At 32.5% G+C, this 19678-nt stretch overlaps 1 protein-coding gene across 9 annotated transcripts in view; it reads left to right on the plus strand.

Moving 5' to 3' along the window:
* The window catches only part of LOC106670970 (voltage-dependent T-type calcium channel subunit alpha-1H), a 112388-nt gene that overhangs the window by 40898 nt on the left and 51812 nt on the right, over positions 1-19678 (plus strand). For all 9 annotated transcript variants that reach the window (XM_024228413.1, XM_024228410.1, XM_024228414.1 and 6 more), the window contains 3 exons: positions 4507-4789; positions 4851-4943; positions 13044-13222. In XM_024228413.1, coding sequence (XP_024084181.1) covers positions 4507-4789; positions 4851-4943; positions 13044-13222 — 555 coding nt within the window. The remainder of the gene's footprint in view (positions 1-4506; positions 4790-4850; positions 4944-13043; positions 13223-19678) is intronic.

Genomic DNA, 19678 nt, shown 5'->3' on the forward strand with positions numbered 1-19678 from the left:
TAGCAATTCACCCTGTATATATATATATATAGAGAGAGAGAGAGAGAGAGATTAATTATTTAAACAATAATATTGTAATATAACACAATGCTCATAGTATTATTTAAATAAAAAATGGAAAAAATGAAAAGGTAGAACAGACAAAATACGAGATAGATTAAACCGGCCGAACAGCTTGGTCGGGCAAAAGTGTATATTCTTAGCGCCGCGCTGCTTAAACGTGTACTTTTTTCCGAGATAAAATATCTTAATAGAAATTATGAAGTGGGGAAAGTAAGAATATGAAAATAATATATTGTGGGATGTTTTCATATGATGAAAGACACACACGGTTTTCTAGAAACGAAAAGATATGAAATAAAGACATATACATTTAAAAATTCTACATTTTTAAAATTAATAAATTTATATCTTCCATTGTGTAAGTTAATTTTAAAATTCATTATGGAAGATTAAAGTGTTGTCTTGGTAAACATTTTAGGCCGTAAAATTTCAATCAAATAACATATCGTTTCACTAAAATTTTCAAATATAATTTATTCGTAGTCTGTGATTAAAATGTGTTAATTAAATTATTATGCTCCAGTTTAATATAAATCACGCACTTTCTTTATATATTTCATTTTTTAAGAGCCTTATGGAATTGCATATTAGCCAGAGTACATATTCCGTTGATATTTTATACTGGTTTTTAGGAGGAAGTATGAAAAAAAGGCTAGGGGCGAAGGTGGGAATTGAACCCACGACCGCAGGGTCTACAAGTTTCACTAAAACTACACATTTATCTTATTATAAAGAATTTTAAAATTAACTTACACAATATAAATTTATTAATTTTAGAAATTTAAAATATTTAACTGTGTATGTCTTTAATCCATATCTTTTCGTTTCTAGTAATCCTTTTGCGTCTTTCAATATATGAAAACATCTCTCAATATATCATTTTCTTATTCCTAATTTCACCACCTCATAATTTCTATTAAGATATCATTTTATCTCGTGTATTAAAATATTTTATGAATCTTTTTTTTTACTGTGGCTTATTTTCAGTTTTCAACTAAAATTATAACTTGTTCAAGTCATGAGAAGCGGCCAAGCATGAGGTACTTTAGAAAAACACCTTTTTCATTTTTTTACTGGCGTTTCGACCTTTATTCGAGTCATCTTCAGGGCATAAAGTGAGTTACTATTCTTGTGGGCCATATTGGTGTGAAAGTGTTGTGACCACCTGTAATTAATTAAAGATCGTTAATTTCACAAGTTAAAATCCCCTGAATAAAATCAAACAAATAGTAATAGATAAAAACTGTTTTAGAATTTCAAATTACAGAGGTAAAACGGTTAAAATCCACCATCTAAAAAGTAACGTTTTTCACAAGGTCTCTAATCCCGAGGTCCTCAGGCCCTCGAAAGTGTTTTAAAGCAGCTTGGAAATTGTGAATTATATCTCCACCTGCTCTCAAGGATTCAGACCGTAATTCTTAATGCACCCTCGCCCTGGGAGTCTTCCGTTTAACAAGTCCGTTTGTTATCTTTGTAGGATAAAAGGTTCCATGCGACTGTATATTACATCAAAATAATTGGCCTATATCACGAATATGTTTCCAGATCGATTACGGGTAAAACATAATTGATACAGATCTGTAAACAAGTTTCTTTTGGAATACTCATGGTTAAACAACAATATTCAAGAAGATAGGATGCCGTTTTAAACCATGTTCCCTCCTTAAACTAAACTTTATATTATCTTTTGTGCGTTTTCGTATTAATCAGATAATTGACATGATTTAATTAGGGATCTTCAGTGTGTGCCAGGCTTTGTCATATTTTCAGGTTTCTCGACTTGATGAACGTCGATTACTATACTTCTCTATTTTCACATGGCAACTCACAAATAATTTCGGTAAGGTTTTGAAGTGGTAATATTTTATGTATTTATTTCTGGCAATTAATATATTAAAATCAATAATAAAAGATAAATTGTTTAGATTAGATTAGAAAAACAGTACTCCAGTTTAAGCAACGCGGCGCTAAGAATATACACTTTTGCGCGGCCAAACTGTTCTGCGGGTTTAATCTATCTCGTATTTTGTATGATCTACCTTTTCATTTTTTCATTTCTACTATGAGTATTGTGTTATGTTACAATATTATTGTTTAATTAGTTAAATAATTGTGTCGAAAGTATTTAACTATTTATATTTAGACCTCGTCAATGGACCTTTTATATCCAATGATTTTATTATTTCTATTTTTGCACTTAACTTGTTAAGTGACAATATTAACTTGTTAATAATGGTCTTTTATTTGTCAAAGTTAATTCTGTAAATGGCCGAGATGTCGGAATTGTTAGGCCATCTATCACCATCGTGCTAGTCTTTTAAACTGGATGGGATTATTGACAGCGAGAAAGTTGGTAATGGTAACCCGAAGGGGCACCAAAAGTCAGGAAACAATTTAATCACGCTGATTGCTTTCGGGAAAAATTATCGCCGCAGTTTTCGACCGCAGGCCACGATTCACTCTATATAGAAACCTTCTAAGACACAGTATTAAGTATTCTCGTAAATTTTCAACCATTTTTAATTAAAATGTTAAATATCTACTTAACTTCGAAAAATAGTTGTTATATCAAACCATTTTAGCCCAATGTTAAAATACATTTAAACAACCTAACAATTTATAATATGGTGTAAAATATTGGTTCATTTTCATAAATTGAAACCTAACACTTGTTTTAAAGTACAAAAATTATCAGAAACAATACAATTTTTCTTGTATTAAAAAAGTCAAAATCAATATGTTATAAACAAAAAATATTAATGAGTACTATCAATACTAAACCGTCCTTAAATCTAATAAGTATTTGCAGATGTGCTATTTTATTTCGTAATGTGTCAAATTCATCGACTTTGTTTATTTATTAGCAACTCATGCGAACAATTTTTTTACGAATAAGTTATAACTTGTAAACATTATTAGAGTACGCCAAGATAAATGTTGACTAATCAAACTTAAATAATCATTATCGACCCCTTAATTTACAAGCAATACGTTTTTCGTCTATACAAGAGGTCAATAATCATGTCAGGCAATACTAACAACATACAATTTATAAAACTTACAGCATTACATGAACTTTATAGCCTAACCCATACATTGTTGTATGTGTAACTAACATATTTAAAGTAAAGTAGTTGATCCTTGAAAATTAAGAATGATTTTTAGTTTGTTTTATTTTGTAAAATATTTGGTTAAGTTTAAATATTTATTATTCAAATCTATAAGATTTACATATTGTATATTAAGCTAATGGACATGAATAAACTAAATGAAAAGTAATAATAAATGAACAGTGAACGAGGCCGTAACTTAGGTTTTTGTCAAGGAACAAAATGCCGGTGCACAAAAGGAACGTGAAAAAAACAGCTTTACCTGTTGACTAGGACTTCCTGTTTTGTCATCAAAACAAAACCCTCGAATAATGCGCGCTAACGAATCGAACGCCAACGAGCAAGAGGGGACGGCAGGGGTAAAAAATTCCATTTAAAATTTAAATGAGCAGAGATTTAAATCGAGGAGGATTAAACTGCAAATTTCAAGCGGGGGCCACGAGTCGGGATGCTTTCCAGATATTAATTACGTGGGTTAATTGATGTTATACTTGATTAATCGATCGATCTCTCGTATTGAAGATTTGACGGATTTTTGCAATTTGCCCTCATAATTAGGTCCTTTGATGTACATTGGCCCTTTTCGAGGATTTAACGTGTTCGTAAAATCTCAGTGGGCTGTCTTTGAAAATGGAAAAAATCAGAAACAATTTTTTTTTTAAACATAGCAATGAAAAATTAAAATTGTCCTAGAGAACGTAGACAACATTTCCTTCCTGATGGGAATAATTTCAACATTTATATGTAATAAAATGTATGCAAGAAAATTTTAATATATGAGTCAATTTTTAAAAAACATGTTTCATGTTGAAGTCAAAAAAGAATTTTGGACAATTTGTTTATTATTTCATTTATTTCGACGGAAAATGAAACCTTGTGGCGTTACCTGTAAATTTCTAACATGGCTGATTAAAATTTGAAATTCGAACAAAAATCATTTCAGATAGATTGCATATTTATAATATTTGATTGATTAAATTTAACTGTAAATTCTTGTAAAGTGTCTCACAAATTTGAATTTTAGAAAGTATGCTCATTTCAATTTTAAATCATGTGAGAGAGATCATTTGCAGTTGCATTCATGTCAACATGAACTGGTCTGACCAAAGCATACAATGACGTCAAGCGGTATGAATAAATTGCGAATCCTACTATCTACTATGAGTTGGAAAGAACCTAATTAAACAGTTAATAACATGGTGTAAGAAAATATATTCACGCATATATGTACCCACGATATTTCTACTGATTCGAACACAGTTTAGGACGGTTTCTTGGACCTCTGAAAACAATCAACCGGCTAGGTGGTTCATAATAATTTTGATTGATGCAGGCAGCTAGCAGCGTACTATTTCCACCAGGAGCAAGAGAGGGACTACATTTGCTCCCGTCCGGAAGACTCCGGGATGCACCGATGCGAAGACATTCCGCCCACCAAATTCGGCAATATCACCTGCTCGGGTATCGCCCTCCCCTGGAGTCCCAACATACCCAACAACAAGTCGTGCGTCAACTGGAACCAATACTACACCGAGTGCAAGCCCCAAGGACTGAACCCGTTTCAAGGGACGATCTCATTCGACAATATCGGACTTGCTTGGGTCGCCATTTTTCTGGTGTGTAAAAATTAAAAATACAACTGTTTCATTTTCTCTAAATTTTTTAATTATGTAACAGGTCATTTCTCTAGAAGGATGGAGTGACATAATGTATTACGTTCAAGACGCTCATTCGTTCTGGGACTGGATCTACTTCGTTCTTCTTATAGTTGTAAGTATAAAATTTTCTATGTAACTTTCTCATAATTAATATCATTCTATATTTCTAACAAGCTGTATTTTGTACATGATTATATGATTTTTCAAAGTGGTGATTGTCAAAGTTTATCCACATGAACATAAAAAATCTTTATACCGATGCTTAACGTGGACAAATGTCTTAAGAAAATGTCTTCTGGCCGTATCCGTTGCCAGTGGGAACGTTACAGCCCAAGTTTCAAACTTTTCCCATTTCTCGCCATCTGATAAATATCGGCCCGATAACGACGAGAGTACCGGGAAATGGACGTCTTTAGCCGCGTCGTAAGTCTAGATTGACCACTACCTTTTATCGACGTTCCCATTACTCTGTCAAGCCCTGACGGTCATCGTTGAAAAAATTTAGTATGCCATAGCAGTTAAATGAAATTAAATATTATCAATGCTAGCTGGAAGTGTGATATTAATTAATGGAAACATATTTTTGTTAATGAATCCCCAATTTTGATTATTTAGGTAGTAATATCCAACGGGGACCGCGGTGTTTGAGTGGTTAGGGCACTTAACACGGATTTGTCACATCAGCGATTCATTGTTGGAATCCTCGCATAGCCCTTGATATCTTATTTGAGATTAATTTGGAAAAAAGTATTGTAAAGTAGTTCTGACCGTTCGTTCGTGATATTACATGATTTTTTCATTAAAAAAACAATATAACTCAAAATTGATTATGGGTGTTTGTCTGCGAGTAGGTTAACTTATGCTACGTCCGCTTTCACTCAGGGGTTCGTATTATTTCTAAAACTCGTATCGGCTTTGCGCCATCATCCGTTAGGAAAAGGGAAAATCATGAGTACTTCACTAAAGATGGTGCTATGACGAAATGCGTTTCAGTAATTACAAAACCACAAGAGAAGACGGACCCAATAAGTAACCTATGTTTTTTCAGCATGATATCAGTTAGGAAAGATAGTTAGCATAGTTTAGAAACGAATTCGAAATTTAAAATAATTTATTAACAGTATAATTTGGTGATTATTCAAAAATACAAGCTTTTGCATCAGTGATATACATTCATAAATAATGATGATTGCAAACTACTTTTCTAAATAACAATGACCGTTTCCATCTTCCGTTTAGTTTCATAATTTCTTCTTTCGACTGACCTACCTTACATGGTTTGCAGGCAGTACAAAAAATTAATGTGTCTTTTATCAAATAAATTTTAAACATCTTAGTATAGGTGGAATTCTGATGATAACCAGTCAGGTGAATAGTCGTATTAACTTTTGTACCAACAGAAATAAAACATTAAGTACCATATAGCCGTACGATTTCGAGTAATATGCGATAGAATTTCAAGTCGGCTTGTTGGGGGAAAATTCGTAATAAAGGACACCAGATGCGACGTATTACCCCTTTCTTCTGATGCAGCTTCTGGCCTTGCGAACACACTTACAAGCTGTACTTTCCCATAAATCGACATCACCGACGTATGCTCAAATAAGGTAATGTTTCACATGGAGAAATAACCAAAAATCGTAATTCGTCACGGAATGAAGACATATCGGGTCTATACGTTAGAAGTTGTTGCAAACAGGATTACTGTCACCAAACAATTTTTCCGGACTTTCCCTGGGACGTACATAATGTTATATATATATATATATATAAAAATATATATAAAATTAGTTATAGCTTATCTTTACTCTCTTTAAATCTTTTGTTTAACCATTTCAATTAATTGTTCTTTCTATGTAAGGTCTTAGTTGAGATGAAAAAGTTAGTGGGCGGGATTTGAACCTACGACCTTCGACTAAATACGCCGTTGCTTTCACCAATTGAGCTATCGTGATTTAGATCGACTCGGACTCCAACTCCCCCTGTCAACCTACAACCTTTCGCATTTTAACATTTTTTGCCATTTTTCAAGGTGGTGGGTTCGAATCCCGCTCGTGGCACTAACTTTTTCGTATCAATCAAGATCTTACATAAAAACAATATTTTATTGAAATAATTAATATAGTCAATTAGACCGTTAAGCATAAATGGTTTTGTTTAATTTTAAATTTGTTTTGTATTGTATTCTTTTATTTAAATCCAATTTAAAAAATATTATTATTGACTTTTCCCTTTCACTTTTGTTGAAAGTCATTAGAAGGTGCAATATATGAATAGCAATTAGAGACAATGGCTTTTATCATTGAATTGTATTTTTTTTCAGGAAAGTTTCTAATCAAAAAAGAATAATGTCTTTATCCTCCATCTTTTAGTATTATTTATTTATTATTATCAGCTCGCAAAGCGTGTTCGGGTTAAGATGCTAACCGACCGTCTATCTTTGCCGCCGTGTTTCTTTTGAATTATTAATATTATGGAAGTGAAAACATCTGACATGAGAAAAAAGCCAAATAATTTTATTAATAACGCTCTGAAAATTCTCTTTTTTTAAAGACATGTTTTATTATTAAATAAATCTTTTTGTATGAAAACCCCTCTCTTTGCAACTTCGACTTTTGAAAAAGCTGAATAATTTCTTCTCTTTTACAACACGCGTCCTTTAATATTAATACATGAATTATAAAGTTCTGTATAGAAAACTTTTTTACGTTCTCTTTACAAAATTTATACATTAAAAAACCTGTTTTGTATATANGCTATATATATTATTTTCTAATATAGTTTCTAGTTGAATCCTCAATGTTTAAATGATGGGTAACCACCAACACAATGATCAACATATATTCATTGGAAAACACTTCAATAAATAATTCAAAAGCTATCACCCATCTAATTCTCGATCTTCCTTGGAACCATTAACAGTAAAAAGGGTGGCACAATTCTTAAAAATAGAGACCGAATAGCCTTAAAGAGTGTTAAGGGACAACAAAGGTGAAATTCCAGAGATGACACTGTAAACCATGGCTATGGAATCCTCTTCAAAATTGGCAAGCATATTGCTGCAGTTAGGCAGAGTAAACCTAAGGGCCGTGATAGCGCTATATACAGGTCAGTGATAACTGAGAAAACACCTCCACAACATGGGTATATTCAAATATCAACCAAATTATAACTTATAAAATTAAGGAAGAAGAAATAGCCGCCCTTATGATCTGTGAATGTAAAGAAATGGAGGCGTACAAAAGATACCAAACAGACCCGGGAAAAAATGCAGGATTGATAGTAAATAACCTACTACTAAAAAAATGATTGAGTTAACTAAATTGAACAAGGAACTAGAAAAAGTATAATAAGCAAAAAAGTTGGAGTGCTTAGGGACCACTCGTACTTGTATAATCAGTATCATCTATGGAACCTTATCAGTAAAAACGAAGGCGAATAAAGTACCAAACACTAGAAAATCTACTCTTAATTAAGTAATTTAAATAATCATGAAAATACAATTTTGCTTAATTCACTGAAATTTATTTTTCAATTAATTTATTTGGTTGGCAAAACCTTTTTATTCTTATTTAGTATACATATTTATTTTTTATACCTCTACGTTTTTAACTACTCGGAGATGTATTTTACATTGCTTGCAGTTACTTTTTGCCATCTTTCAGGGAACATGTCTAGTCCTTTCCCATAAAAATTTCCATGTTTAGAGTCCAGGAATATGAACAGCTGTTTGGACACGTTCAAAACTCAAAATTTTGGCCGTTTGAAAAAATTTTTAATGTCCGAAATAAACAGTAGACACAAAGTGAAATGTCCGAAGAGTATGGCGGGTGTGATAAAATTTCCCAATTCATATTAGTAAATAATTGTTTGGCCCTGAAAGGAACGGCGGGCGTTGTGGTGAAAGACAACTCCTTTTTTGTTTGCAAGTGCAGGCCGTTTTTTGCACTATTTGATGGTCTCAACGGGTTAGCTGTTCACAGTAAAGTTCACTATTAACTCTTTGTCCTAGTGGTAAAAGCTCCACATGCATGGGACGGATGTGAGCCACCAAGTGCACAGCATACTTTTTTCGTGTATTTGTTGTTTTGGAACAACTTGGGGCGTTGACCGGGTTGGCAATAAGAATTTATGCTATGTTTTTGTATGTGATCGTTTTTCATCATCTGTTACCAATCTAGATAGAAATCGTAAGAGTGACAATAGAGGAGAGAAAAGCATCGAGATGCGATCCGCCAAATTCCTATCGCTCGGTTCGTATCGGATAGAGTATATTTGAACAAACACAACTATTTGGATGTGGTTTTCAATGGTTCTGTGGGAACATTTAATATTTCTCCTTATTCTCAGTTTGTCAAAAGAGGATTTTTTTTCTACACTAAGCCTCAATACATCGTAGTCAACCGCAGAAGAACATCCACTGCGCGCACCATTTTTCCAAACAGTGCACACAAATTTCCAGTTGCAACAGTTGCATTGTTCCCTTTTTGGAATTGATAAAATGAACAATGCCTTAAATGCGTTTCATCCAAAGACACGATTACATATTAAATTATTCGACACAACTAAAGAAGTTAAAAACATTAAATGAGGAGAAAGTCTTTTAATTTAGAAATTATACAAGCGTATTTGTAAATGAAATAAATATAGACAAAAACTAAATATTGAGGTAATTAATGATGAAAAATGACATTACTCTCTTGCCAAACCAATATGATTTAAAATTCGTTATAATATTGTATGAGCTTAATATTTTCCAATCCTTTTAAGCCTCATTTTTAAAAAGAATTGAACTCATTAAAAAATGTCAACAATTAGAACTCAAACTTAGTGGGGGTTGGCTGGTCTGCAAGTTGATGAACCATGTTGAAATGATCATTACTGATATGCGTAAAGTACACGCTTTTAAATAACCAGTACAAGCAAGGATGGACGGACCCAAAAAATTAATTAGCGTAACTTGTAGCCTACTTAGCTAACAAAGTATCTCTGATTAGTCTGAATACTAAGTGTCGTCTTGAGTATTTTATTAGCTGATTGCAAAACTAGAAATTTAATTACACTTTAAACGGAAGAAAATAACCGCAGAGAAAAATTTGACTTTATGTGTGGTGATTAGTGGGGGCACTCTCAACACGACACGCAAGAATGGCACAATTACACAGAAGATAAACACTTTGAGCCTGAAGAGGATCTCAATAAAGATCGAAACGTTGGCACGATAAAGAAAATGTTTTTCTGAAACCTACATCACACGAGACCGCATCTCACGATTACTGAATAATTAATTTGACTTTATCTTTTCGCCCAAAAAAAGTGGTATTGTTTTATCGCTATCCGTAATATTTTATTATTCATAAAATTGTTTCCAAAACTGTCTATATAAAACAATATATTAATGTTATTGTTTAATTAACCTTCCGGAAAATTGTTGCGAGAGTGTGACGAAAATCAATACACGTTTAGGTCCGATACCTTACACCCATTTATCAAATGTTCGGTTGAAACAACAAGTCCCAAAAGATCATTGATACTGCCAGAGTTTATTTAGTATTTCATAATAATAAATTTTCAACTATCAAATATATATATATATAAATATATATATATTTCATGTTCAATGTATGAAGGAGACATCAATCAATCGCCTTTCGTATTTTACGTTTTAGTTGAGATGTTGTTTCTCTGTTCCATTTTTAAAAGTTTTAAATTTCAATGGTTTCTGAAATAATTGAAATTGTCTGTGTCAGAAATTCTTATAAAAACCCATCACTTTTTGGTAATCGGTCATGTAAAACTGCTTAGGATCACCTCTGATCATGGTCTCCATGTATCGGTTTAACAAAAGCATTTTTTTCAAAAATGCAAATACATATTTTAGCTGGTCTATGTACAATATATGTTTAAAAAAATATAGATTTTATGCTGTCTTCGTTTTTAAAATTCGTTAAACTTCGTATAATATGCCCATTTTTGTTGGTCAAATCCAATTTTAGAAAAAAATTAGATAAGACATTAAATTCCTATCGTTTAATTATTGATTACACAATTGTAGTACTTTTAAAGAAAGATACATTATTTTTGAATTTAGCTTACTATATTTTTTTAAAATAACAGTATACTTGTTCAATGAAATTTATTTTATCACAATCCAATCAGAGTAGTATTGTTTTTATTTTAATTACCGCTTATGTTACGTTTAATTATTTATCTATATATTTAGTACATAAGTACTTATGTTTTTTATTAATTTCGGAGAAAGTTTAGACTAGGAAAAGCGAACTGTCAGTATAACGTTCCAGCCCCATGTGCAAACAAACGAATTATCATTTCCATCATTGTGAAATTTTCGTCCCTGGGATCCGTAGACACTCCTTACTTGGAAAACCAATTTTTATCCCTGGATGGCTCATCCATAATTCACCTACACGGGTCCGGTCATTGAATTGCAAATCGAGAAGAGAGGACATTTGAACCGGACTAATTGACCGGATGCCGGGAGTCAAATGGTTTGATCCATCCCAGCTTTTTGACATCAAAGGAGGATATTTATTCCCATTAATAAACCAGCAGGGCAGTGGACGCCCTTCGGAGATATCGGCAAGACAGGAGGGCAAAACTGGATATCTGAGAACTGCGCTCTGACATCGATTCATATGTAGTCCTTTGTCACTTGAAGTAACTCGGATTTCTCACTTTAACCTGATATAATTTCCATCAATAGTGATATTGGATTGTTCAAACCAAGTGTTGTACTTCACACCAGTCAGTTATTCAGTCTGTATCGACCTTTTGTTAGGGCGTCTTATAGAATCTGATCAAACCGATAATCGGTATTGTTAACATATGTATATATTTCATGTTGTTAATATATGTATGTATTCTTATCGAAGCATTAACAATACGAGTCCCATTCCCGTCACTGTACTCGATTTTTCCAGAAAAAAAATGTTAACATAAATAAAACCATTGTTTTATTTTTTATAAAAAAATATAAATCCACTGAAACACTGTATACATATTTTTCCTTTTTTATAAAAAAAATAAATCTTTTCTCGGTATTATTTCAAATTTTATTGAAAAAAATACATATAACGATTTTCAGTTTGATCCTATTCTATAAAACGCTCCAACAAAAGGACGATATAGACTAAATAATATTGTTTAAGAGAATTTTTTGTAATGAATTTGAACCAAGACAATTGTATTCTAGACAGATTAATAATGTGTTCAACTATTGCGGTCCCATTTCCTTTTCTCAACATATGTCACTGGAACGAGACGAAAGTCCCTTCACCAATCCATTATACATTGCGTGTAAAGGAAAACGTTTCTTCTTGTTCCAACAGGATTGAATGTTAACTCGTCTTAAAAGATTGGAAATCCTTAATATGCTTTAATTTAATACTGTGACGGGTATTTTGTTAAATGAAATCAAAAACAGCTATAAGTTTGTAAGATTGAATTTTTAAATCGAAGCAAGATGTCTTAACTGTTTTTAAGTCGAATAGGGAAAATTCGCAGGGGTTAAGAACTTCTTGATTAATGTAGCGAAGTTGGCCGGATTCGTGTACATGTTTAATCCCCAAAAGCGAAAACTTCCAATTTTGACGTTTGGCTTGGTATTTCTAGGTTTCATCGAATGTACGACGCTATCGAGGAAAAGCACATTCCTTTCTCTTTTTAACATTTTATTAAAAGTACACTTGCCATATTTTCTGAATAATAATGCTGTTCTGCTTTAGTCTTCAGGAAGAAATTTAGTATTCAGTTTGGTTGTCTCCATAAACGAATTTTCTTTATGAATAAAATAACTCAATCGATCGTCGGGCGTAGAGGCTTCGGGATCCCAGGGATTGCGGAATAATCTAAAAATTGCTCGCTCCTCACCTTTGAAGTGAACAAATTTTGTCGTCATCGGCGATTTGACGGTAATCTTCCAACCGGAAATTAGACAAGATCATCCAAAACTGGCAGATTGGATTTACCGTATACGCCCTTCATCTCTCTTTCTAAGTGGTCCGCCAGGGAGATATTTTTTGCCCGGTTAGGGAGGGCTAATAGGCCCCGAGCGGCTTTCCTTCCTCACTACGGATCTAAATTGAATGAAAGGAACAGACTGGTCGGTTGTAATTCACTTTTGGGCCGTTTATTCTACGGCTCGGGCCGATTCGAAATTCTCCGATTGACAACCGACGGAATCTTTTTTCAGATCGGGTCATTCTTCATGATCAACCTGTGCCTCGTCGTCATAGCGACTCAGTTTTCCGAGACGAAGAAAAGGGAAATGGAGAGAATGAGACTCGAACGGGCCAGATTCCAGTCCTCCAGCACGCTGGCGTCGTCCACCAACAATTCGGAGCCGACTTCCTGCTACACCGAGATTGTCAAGTGAGTAAACTTTGCCATCATTTTCCAACCTTAAACCTCCATTTGAGTTCACAATATACTCCATTCAAATAATTGAGCTATAAATAATTTTTATTTCATTTATTTGATATTTACAACTACAAGTTTTGTATTAAGTTAATATATTCGTATATGCTCTATTTATCATTCGAGTCTAAGGTAGGAGAAATTGCCAATGGCAACACTCCTTCACACTGAAACCTCTTCAATATTTACTAATTTAGAAGGTCTCGGGGCCACTTTTGCTTCAATCGCCTTGGTCGTATATAAATAATTTATCGGCCACAAATTAGCAAATTGAAATATTTCATTAAATTAAATTTCGTCATTATGACGAAATATTCAAAATAGTCGAAACAACATTAATTAATTAAATTGCCCAACTCATTATTCTTCAAATGTGTAATAGGCTAATAGCTTTCTATAGATAGCTCGGCTGAATTTCTCTTGAATAGATAATTTTATTGCAAAACCTAATGCAAACGTTTAATATTTTTTGATCTAGTTTTAAATTTTTACCGCTTTTTAAATATAATTATGGTCAGGAAGCTTTAGAGTCAGTACAACTTTGAAATTTTAAACGAGATCGTATACATTTTGATCTACGGTCTGAAAGGTATTTTTACATTGAAAACGATGCTGCGATCAGTTTTTAAATTGGGGAAAGTCAAAACTCAAACCAAAAAATTCAGTTCAGTCCGATCTCGCACCATTAGAATGTTTTGTTTTTTATATTTACTACGTATTGTTATGTTTTTCACGGGGTTATTAAAAATGTCTTATTTAGAAATAAAGCATAGAAGTTTTATTAAAATTAACAAACAAATTAATTAATGACAATAATAATAAAATAAATAATAATGAATTCGGATATTTCGTTTCATATTCGGTGCCTTAACTTTGTTATTCTTTGAACAATTTAAAATATGATCGCGCCATTGTTTTCAGTGCAAAAAAACCCTTTAGCACAATAGATAAAAATACCGATTCTCATTTAACTTTTCAAAGTTATACTGGCTCTGAAGTACCCTGACAGCAAATATACAAAAAACGTACCAATTTAAAACTAGGCTAAAAATATTTAGTGCGTATTTTTTGGTTTTCCGATAACATTATCTGTTCAAGAGAAATTTAGCCGGGACATCCAAAAAGGATACCCTGTACTAAAGCTAAAATCCAGGCAAAAATATTTGTTAACGTAAAACTCTCAGCTTACTGTTATGTTTATTATGCCCAACAAGCTTTAATTTACTGTAATTTACATTATTTCGTTTTTCTACATCATTCGTCTTTACCAAACCTTACTTCAGGAGCTTGTAAAATAATAATCAATGTAGAGAAATTGCTTTGTTCTTCCGTTGACGTAACCTGCCCATTTCAAAATTAAAATTTGTTTATTTTGTTGTTAAATGCATGATTATCATTTCGAGTACTAATGAGATGAACAATTCATTCAATTCTGCATCGGAAGTATCACGATTACTAGAACACGATTCCCATATAAACTGAAAGGGCTGTAAATTTCGTTCCACTATTAATCGTAAAGTCACTTATTAGAAGCCATAAATTTCAGTTTTGTAAGTAAATGTTTGCATTTGTTAACTTTCTGAATTATTAAAGATAATTTCAAAGTCCTGGGGTTTGTATAATCCTTGAAAGCCTGACGAAAGAACTGAGTGGTATTTTTGTCAAATTGGCCTTACTTGTAATATTTTAAAGTAAAATTATAATTTTTAAGGCTGATATGAACTACATCGAACCAAAAATATTATTAATTATTAAACTAATTAATTGAAATGATAAAATAGGTCGATTTTGACCGCTAAACATATATGAATACACTAAATACACAATCAAAAATGTATTAATGCATTTACCTGAAGATATTAGAACTTGTTTGTTTTTGAAATGCAATTAGAAAGTAATATTACAAATGTTAAGGTGGGATATTATTAACTCACAATTTGGCATTTCGAAAACATTCATTAATATGTATATATTCAAGGGTTTTCTTGAACAGCATATCTTTTGAGTATCATTTCAAAAAGTTCACAAAGGCACCAGGTTTGCACATTGTCAATGAGGTTTCTATTTTATAGATCTCGCAGCAAAGTACTTATTTCTACTTAATCCATCAATCTACGAGAAGGAAAGTGAGGCTCATTGATAGATTTTCGTTCGTTTGAAGCCGTAATGTATCATTTTTATGGCCCAAGTTTAAACAGCTCCTTCATTTTCCAGCCTTTTCTCATTGGCCGGGTAGACTATTCTTTCTAGGTGTAATGGCTAATTTTTGTATAATTTAACGGTGTATTGACGACGAAATACATTAAGATAAGATATTAAAAATATGTATTTTAATTAATATTTTTTTACAATGTTACTTCACGTGTACATACAAAAAATAAAATTAGTTCTTCTATTCTTCAAATCAAAAATATTTTAAATTAAAATTATTGTTCAGCATCCAGTCAGAAATAATTATATATTATGGTGGGTATTTAAATATATCTTTTGGTTTTTGCAATGTCACGACGCACAGGCCGGCTCAATATTTAAAAAATCATTTATAGGCGCGCCTGCAGCCTCCTTAGGTTCTGGAGCATCATTTAGTTTTATTTTTAATTTACTTATTTTTTTAAGTTTTATATTCACCTTATAAGTAACAACCACATATTTTGATTTGAATGCATGGATTGATTGGATACTTGAAATGGGCCGAATCACTTTTTGTAAATTGTTAGTGTGTTCTTTACAGTTGTTTAATTTGTCGATTTCCGCCCCTGATTAATTTTAAGGAGCCGGACAGCGTTTCAGTAGTGGTTTGGCCTGGAGTTATAATTGGTAAATAAAAAATATTAACATAGGGCCTTTTTCCTGTGAGAAAGAACCTAAAATTATAATTTTAAAAAATTAATAAAAGCAGGCTCATCTTCCGTCAACACCTGCTCCGAGATCGGAAAGTAAAAAAGAAAAAAGAAAAGTAAAGCATGATGAGGGGTTAATGAAAATAAATGAAATTAAAATTACTCTGGTGAAAAGTAAGGATAGGAGGGGTGTCTGCCCGGGGTTGATGAGGATTAGCGGACAGGGTTTTTCCTTCGTTTTCTTCCTCGTCCAGCCTGCTCGGACGTGATAGCAAAGGAATTCTCGTTCCTTCCTTACTCCTAGATCGTTATGAAGTATAAATGTTGAACGAGTAATAAAACGCGAAAATTAAAATAAAAGAAACTTGACTACACTGTGTATAAAATAACAATTTTTAAAAATTAAACGACATTTTTAGTGAACAGGCTTATAATGGGGTGGTATCTTCTAAAGCGCAATGCAGTCATTTGTTTTTCCCAGGAAATCGGCCCGTACTTCTCTAACGCACGTATGCGTGCCATCTGCATAAGTGTACGCGCGACAACTTTCGGCTGCAAATAATTTACAATTTAATTGAAAACCAAACAACGTCTAATTTCGATCCTAGAAGTGTGTTCGTAGTTGTCCAGGTCGTACGTTTAATGGATTACGCGTTATTCTATTGTGTAAGTATATCTCTACAATTTAAAAAACGTTTGGCTAAAGTGTGAGAGATCCTGTACGATTTTAATGGTGTAGAAAGAGGTTAAGAGGGTAAAAGCAAAGTTTTCAATTTTTTTCAAAATTTTTCACTTCTCTCACTTTCAGAAACCATGTCACATTATACATAGTCGGAAATAGAAACTTTTTTTCTGCAGAATAAGCCCAATTTAAAATTTATGTATTTTGTTTGTATAAAAATTGTGAAAGATTTTCCGCGAGGACTGCATCATTTTTTACACAGTTTTGTGCAGCTGTTTAAGACCAATTGAATAAAAAAATCACTACAAAACGGATTACAATTCCTCAAGTTACGGAATTGTTTTCATCATAGTTCTTCTCCCATATGGACAGACGAGACATAAAATATTCGGGTTATATTTAGTTGAAGACTGCGCAAAGACTGAATTGTTTACGTAAAATGAAACGCACTCGATAAATTTTCATCTATGATGAAGCACAGATGATTTCCAACTTGTTTTAGCCACTACCCATAGGACATTTAAAGATTTTTTTAATGACGATCGTATATTTGCAGGGATAATTTTTATATTGGGTGGTGCCTTCGACAGGTTTCACCAGTAGTAAAAGAATAAAGCAGGAGACAAATTTATGAAGCATACTTAAAAAATGATTAAAATAAAATGATTAAAAAATGAATAAGTTTCAGCAATTCAAATTGTCCAAGAACATGCGTTGGGATGACGATTCCATTAAATTATCAGATTGGTTATTAGATATCGGAAATAATATTAAACAAATTGAAACACCCCAGGAATTTTTATGCAACAATTTAATTGAAAAGTTTTATCCATTCCATTGAGGAAGAAATACGTAATTAGCAAATAGAAATGATAAAGTCCAAAAAATTAATCGCCTTTGTGAAAAGACTACCTGGAGAAGTTGTTAAGTTGTTTAATGTTGGTATCAATATATATGGTCTAGTAGAAAGTATAAATACTATATTAAATAGGACTGGACCAAGAATGCTCCCTTATAAGACACCGGCTGGGATTGGTCTTATCTCTGAAAACTCGGGAGCCGCACCTTATTTTAAAGCAACGTTATTTTACGATTAGGCAACGCGGAGTGGGTAGAAACTGCTTTTGTTTTAAAAAAAGAGAACAAAAAAAAATGTGGTAGAAAGTGGACAAACAGAAAATTTAAGAGAAAGCATATGTGAATCTAAGATTGGCATTAGGCGTTTTAAAAGAAGTCTTTTGGAGATTATTATTAATGGAAGAAGGATAATAGATCTGCCGGAAAAATTGTAGGTTTGTCCGGGTGCATTTACTGGTGCACCTCCAAAACAATGTTATAAAGTGTCGACACATAGCTATTGAAAAATATTCAATGTTTAGCATCTATTTCAATAAACCTTTATTAAATGTTTACAACTGCTAAAATAGTTTTAATTTTTACCTATAATAATCTCAATATCTAAACATTGATTTCATACAACGATCTTGAGATTCCAAAAAATCACTCAAACTATCGTGGAAACAAAACAAAACTTAATGAGTAATGTTTTGGCAACATACATAAATATTTTTCTTACTATGTTATTTCATCAGCTCATAAGCTTTAAATCACTTTTTAAAAACTAATTTCAGATCGACTTTGTAAAAAGATTGATTCAAACTTCAGAATAAACACATAAATAAGCCAAAACGTAATTATACGAATGGATAAAATGAGATAAGAGCTTTCCCGTTACTTTTCTTGGACGTTCGTTTTGCATAAGTCGGATGAATGTCAACTAGACCTTCATAACAAGGTACTGTCATATAGCTAGAGGGAAATTAAATTTTCCAGGCAGGTCGATTTTCGACAGTATGACCTCAAAGCTTTGAATCCTTTTACTTAACATTTTTTATTTATCGTAACCGTTTTATAAGATTTGTGACATTACACCGGAAGACTCTAAGTCCAGAACAAGGACAACCTTCGGGGATCCGAGATATTGAAATGCCGAGATTAGAAGAGAACACGTTGCGGTGGAAAAGTTTACACCTGTGTGGTTTTCCGTCTCCAATTCCAATAAATCGATGAAAAGAGAAATAGGATGCGGGAAAGAAATTTATCCCCCGATAGTAAAATGTATATTCGTCGAGTGTATTCATATTGGTTAAATTTGAACACATCCTGTCAATTAAGATTTATTGAAATGAATCCCGAAAAGAAAATGAATTAAAATAATCAATCAAATCTGACACTCTGATTAAATAATATTAAAATATATATGTCCAGATTTCAGGAGCACCCTTATAAATTATTAAAAATCAATTTTTAAAAAAATTGTAAAAACATTGTTATTACTGAAAACATACTGATATAATTATTTTCATCACTTCATCTCTCTCTCTCTTTCTTTCTCTCTCTCTCTCTCTCTCTCTCTCTCTCTCTCTCTCTNCTCTCTCTCTTTCTCTCTCACTCTCTCTCTCTTTCTCTCTCTCTCTCTCTCTCTCTCTCTCTCTCTCTCTCCCTCTCCCTCTCTGTCACCCTCCTCCCCCTCGATCTCTTTCTTTCTTCTCATCTTTGTATTTAAAAATAAAAGATCCATTCCCTAAGTCAAAACTTTAAAAAAAAAAAAAAAAGTAAAATCGCTGTACCCATTATCTAGAAATTGATATTAAGGGTTTAGGAAAAAATACAATGACTTAAAATCGCATTTTTTTTATGATAGCTTATATGTACCATTGTATCGGGTTGTCCGGAAAATAATGCAGGATTTTAAGTTTTCATTAAAAAAAATCTATATAAAATATTCTGTTTACGTTTACAGGATTACTCATTTGTATGAATGTCAACACTTATTAATCCTCTTCCAAATGATATTGTTTGTTTACCTCTGTAGCATTCCGCTACTTG

Source organism: Cimex lectularius, unplaced genomic scaffold, assembly GCF_000648675.2.
Source record: "Cimex lectularius strain Harlan isolate CLEC.00 unplaced genomic scaffold, Clec_2.1 scaffold294, whole genome shotgun sequence".
In the NCBI taxonomy this organism is placed as follows: Eukaryota; Metazoa; Arthropoda; class Insecta; order Hemiptera; family Cimicidae; genus Cimex; species Cimex lectularius.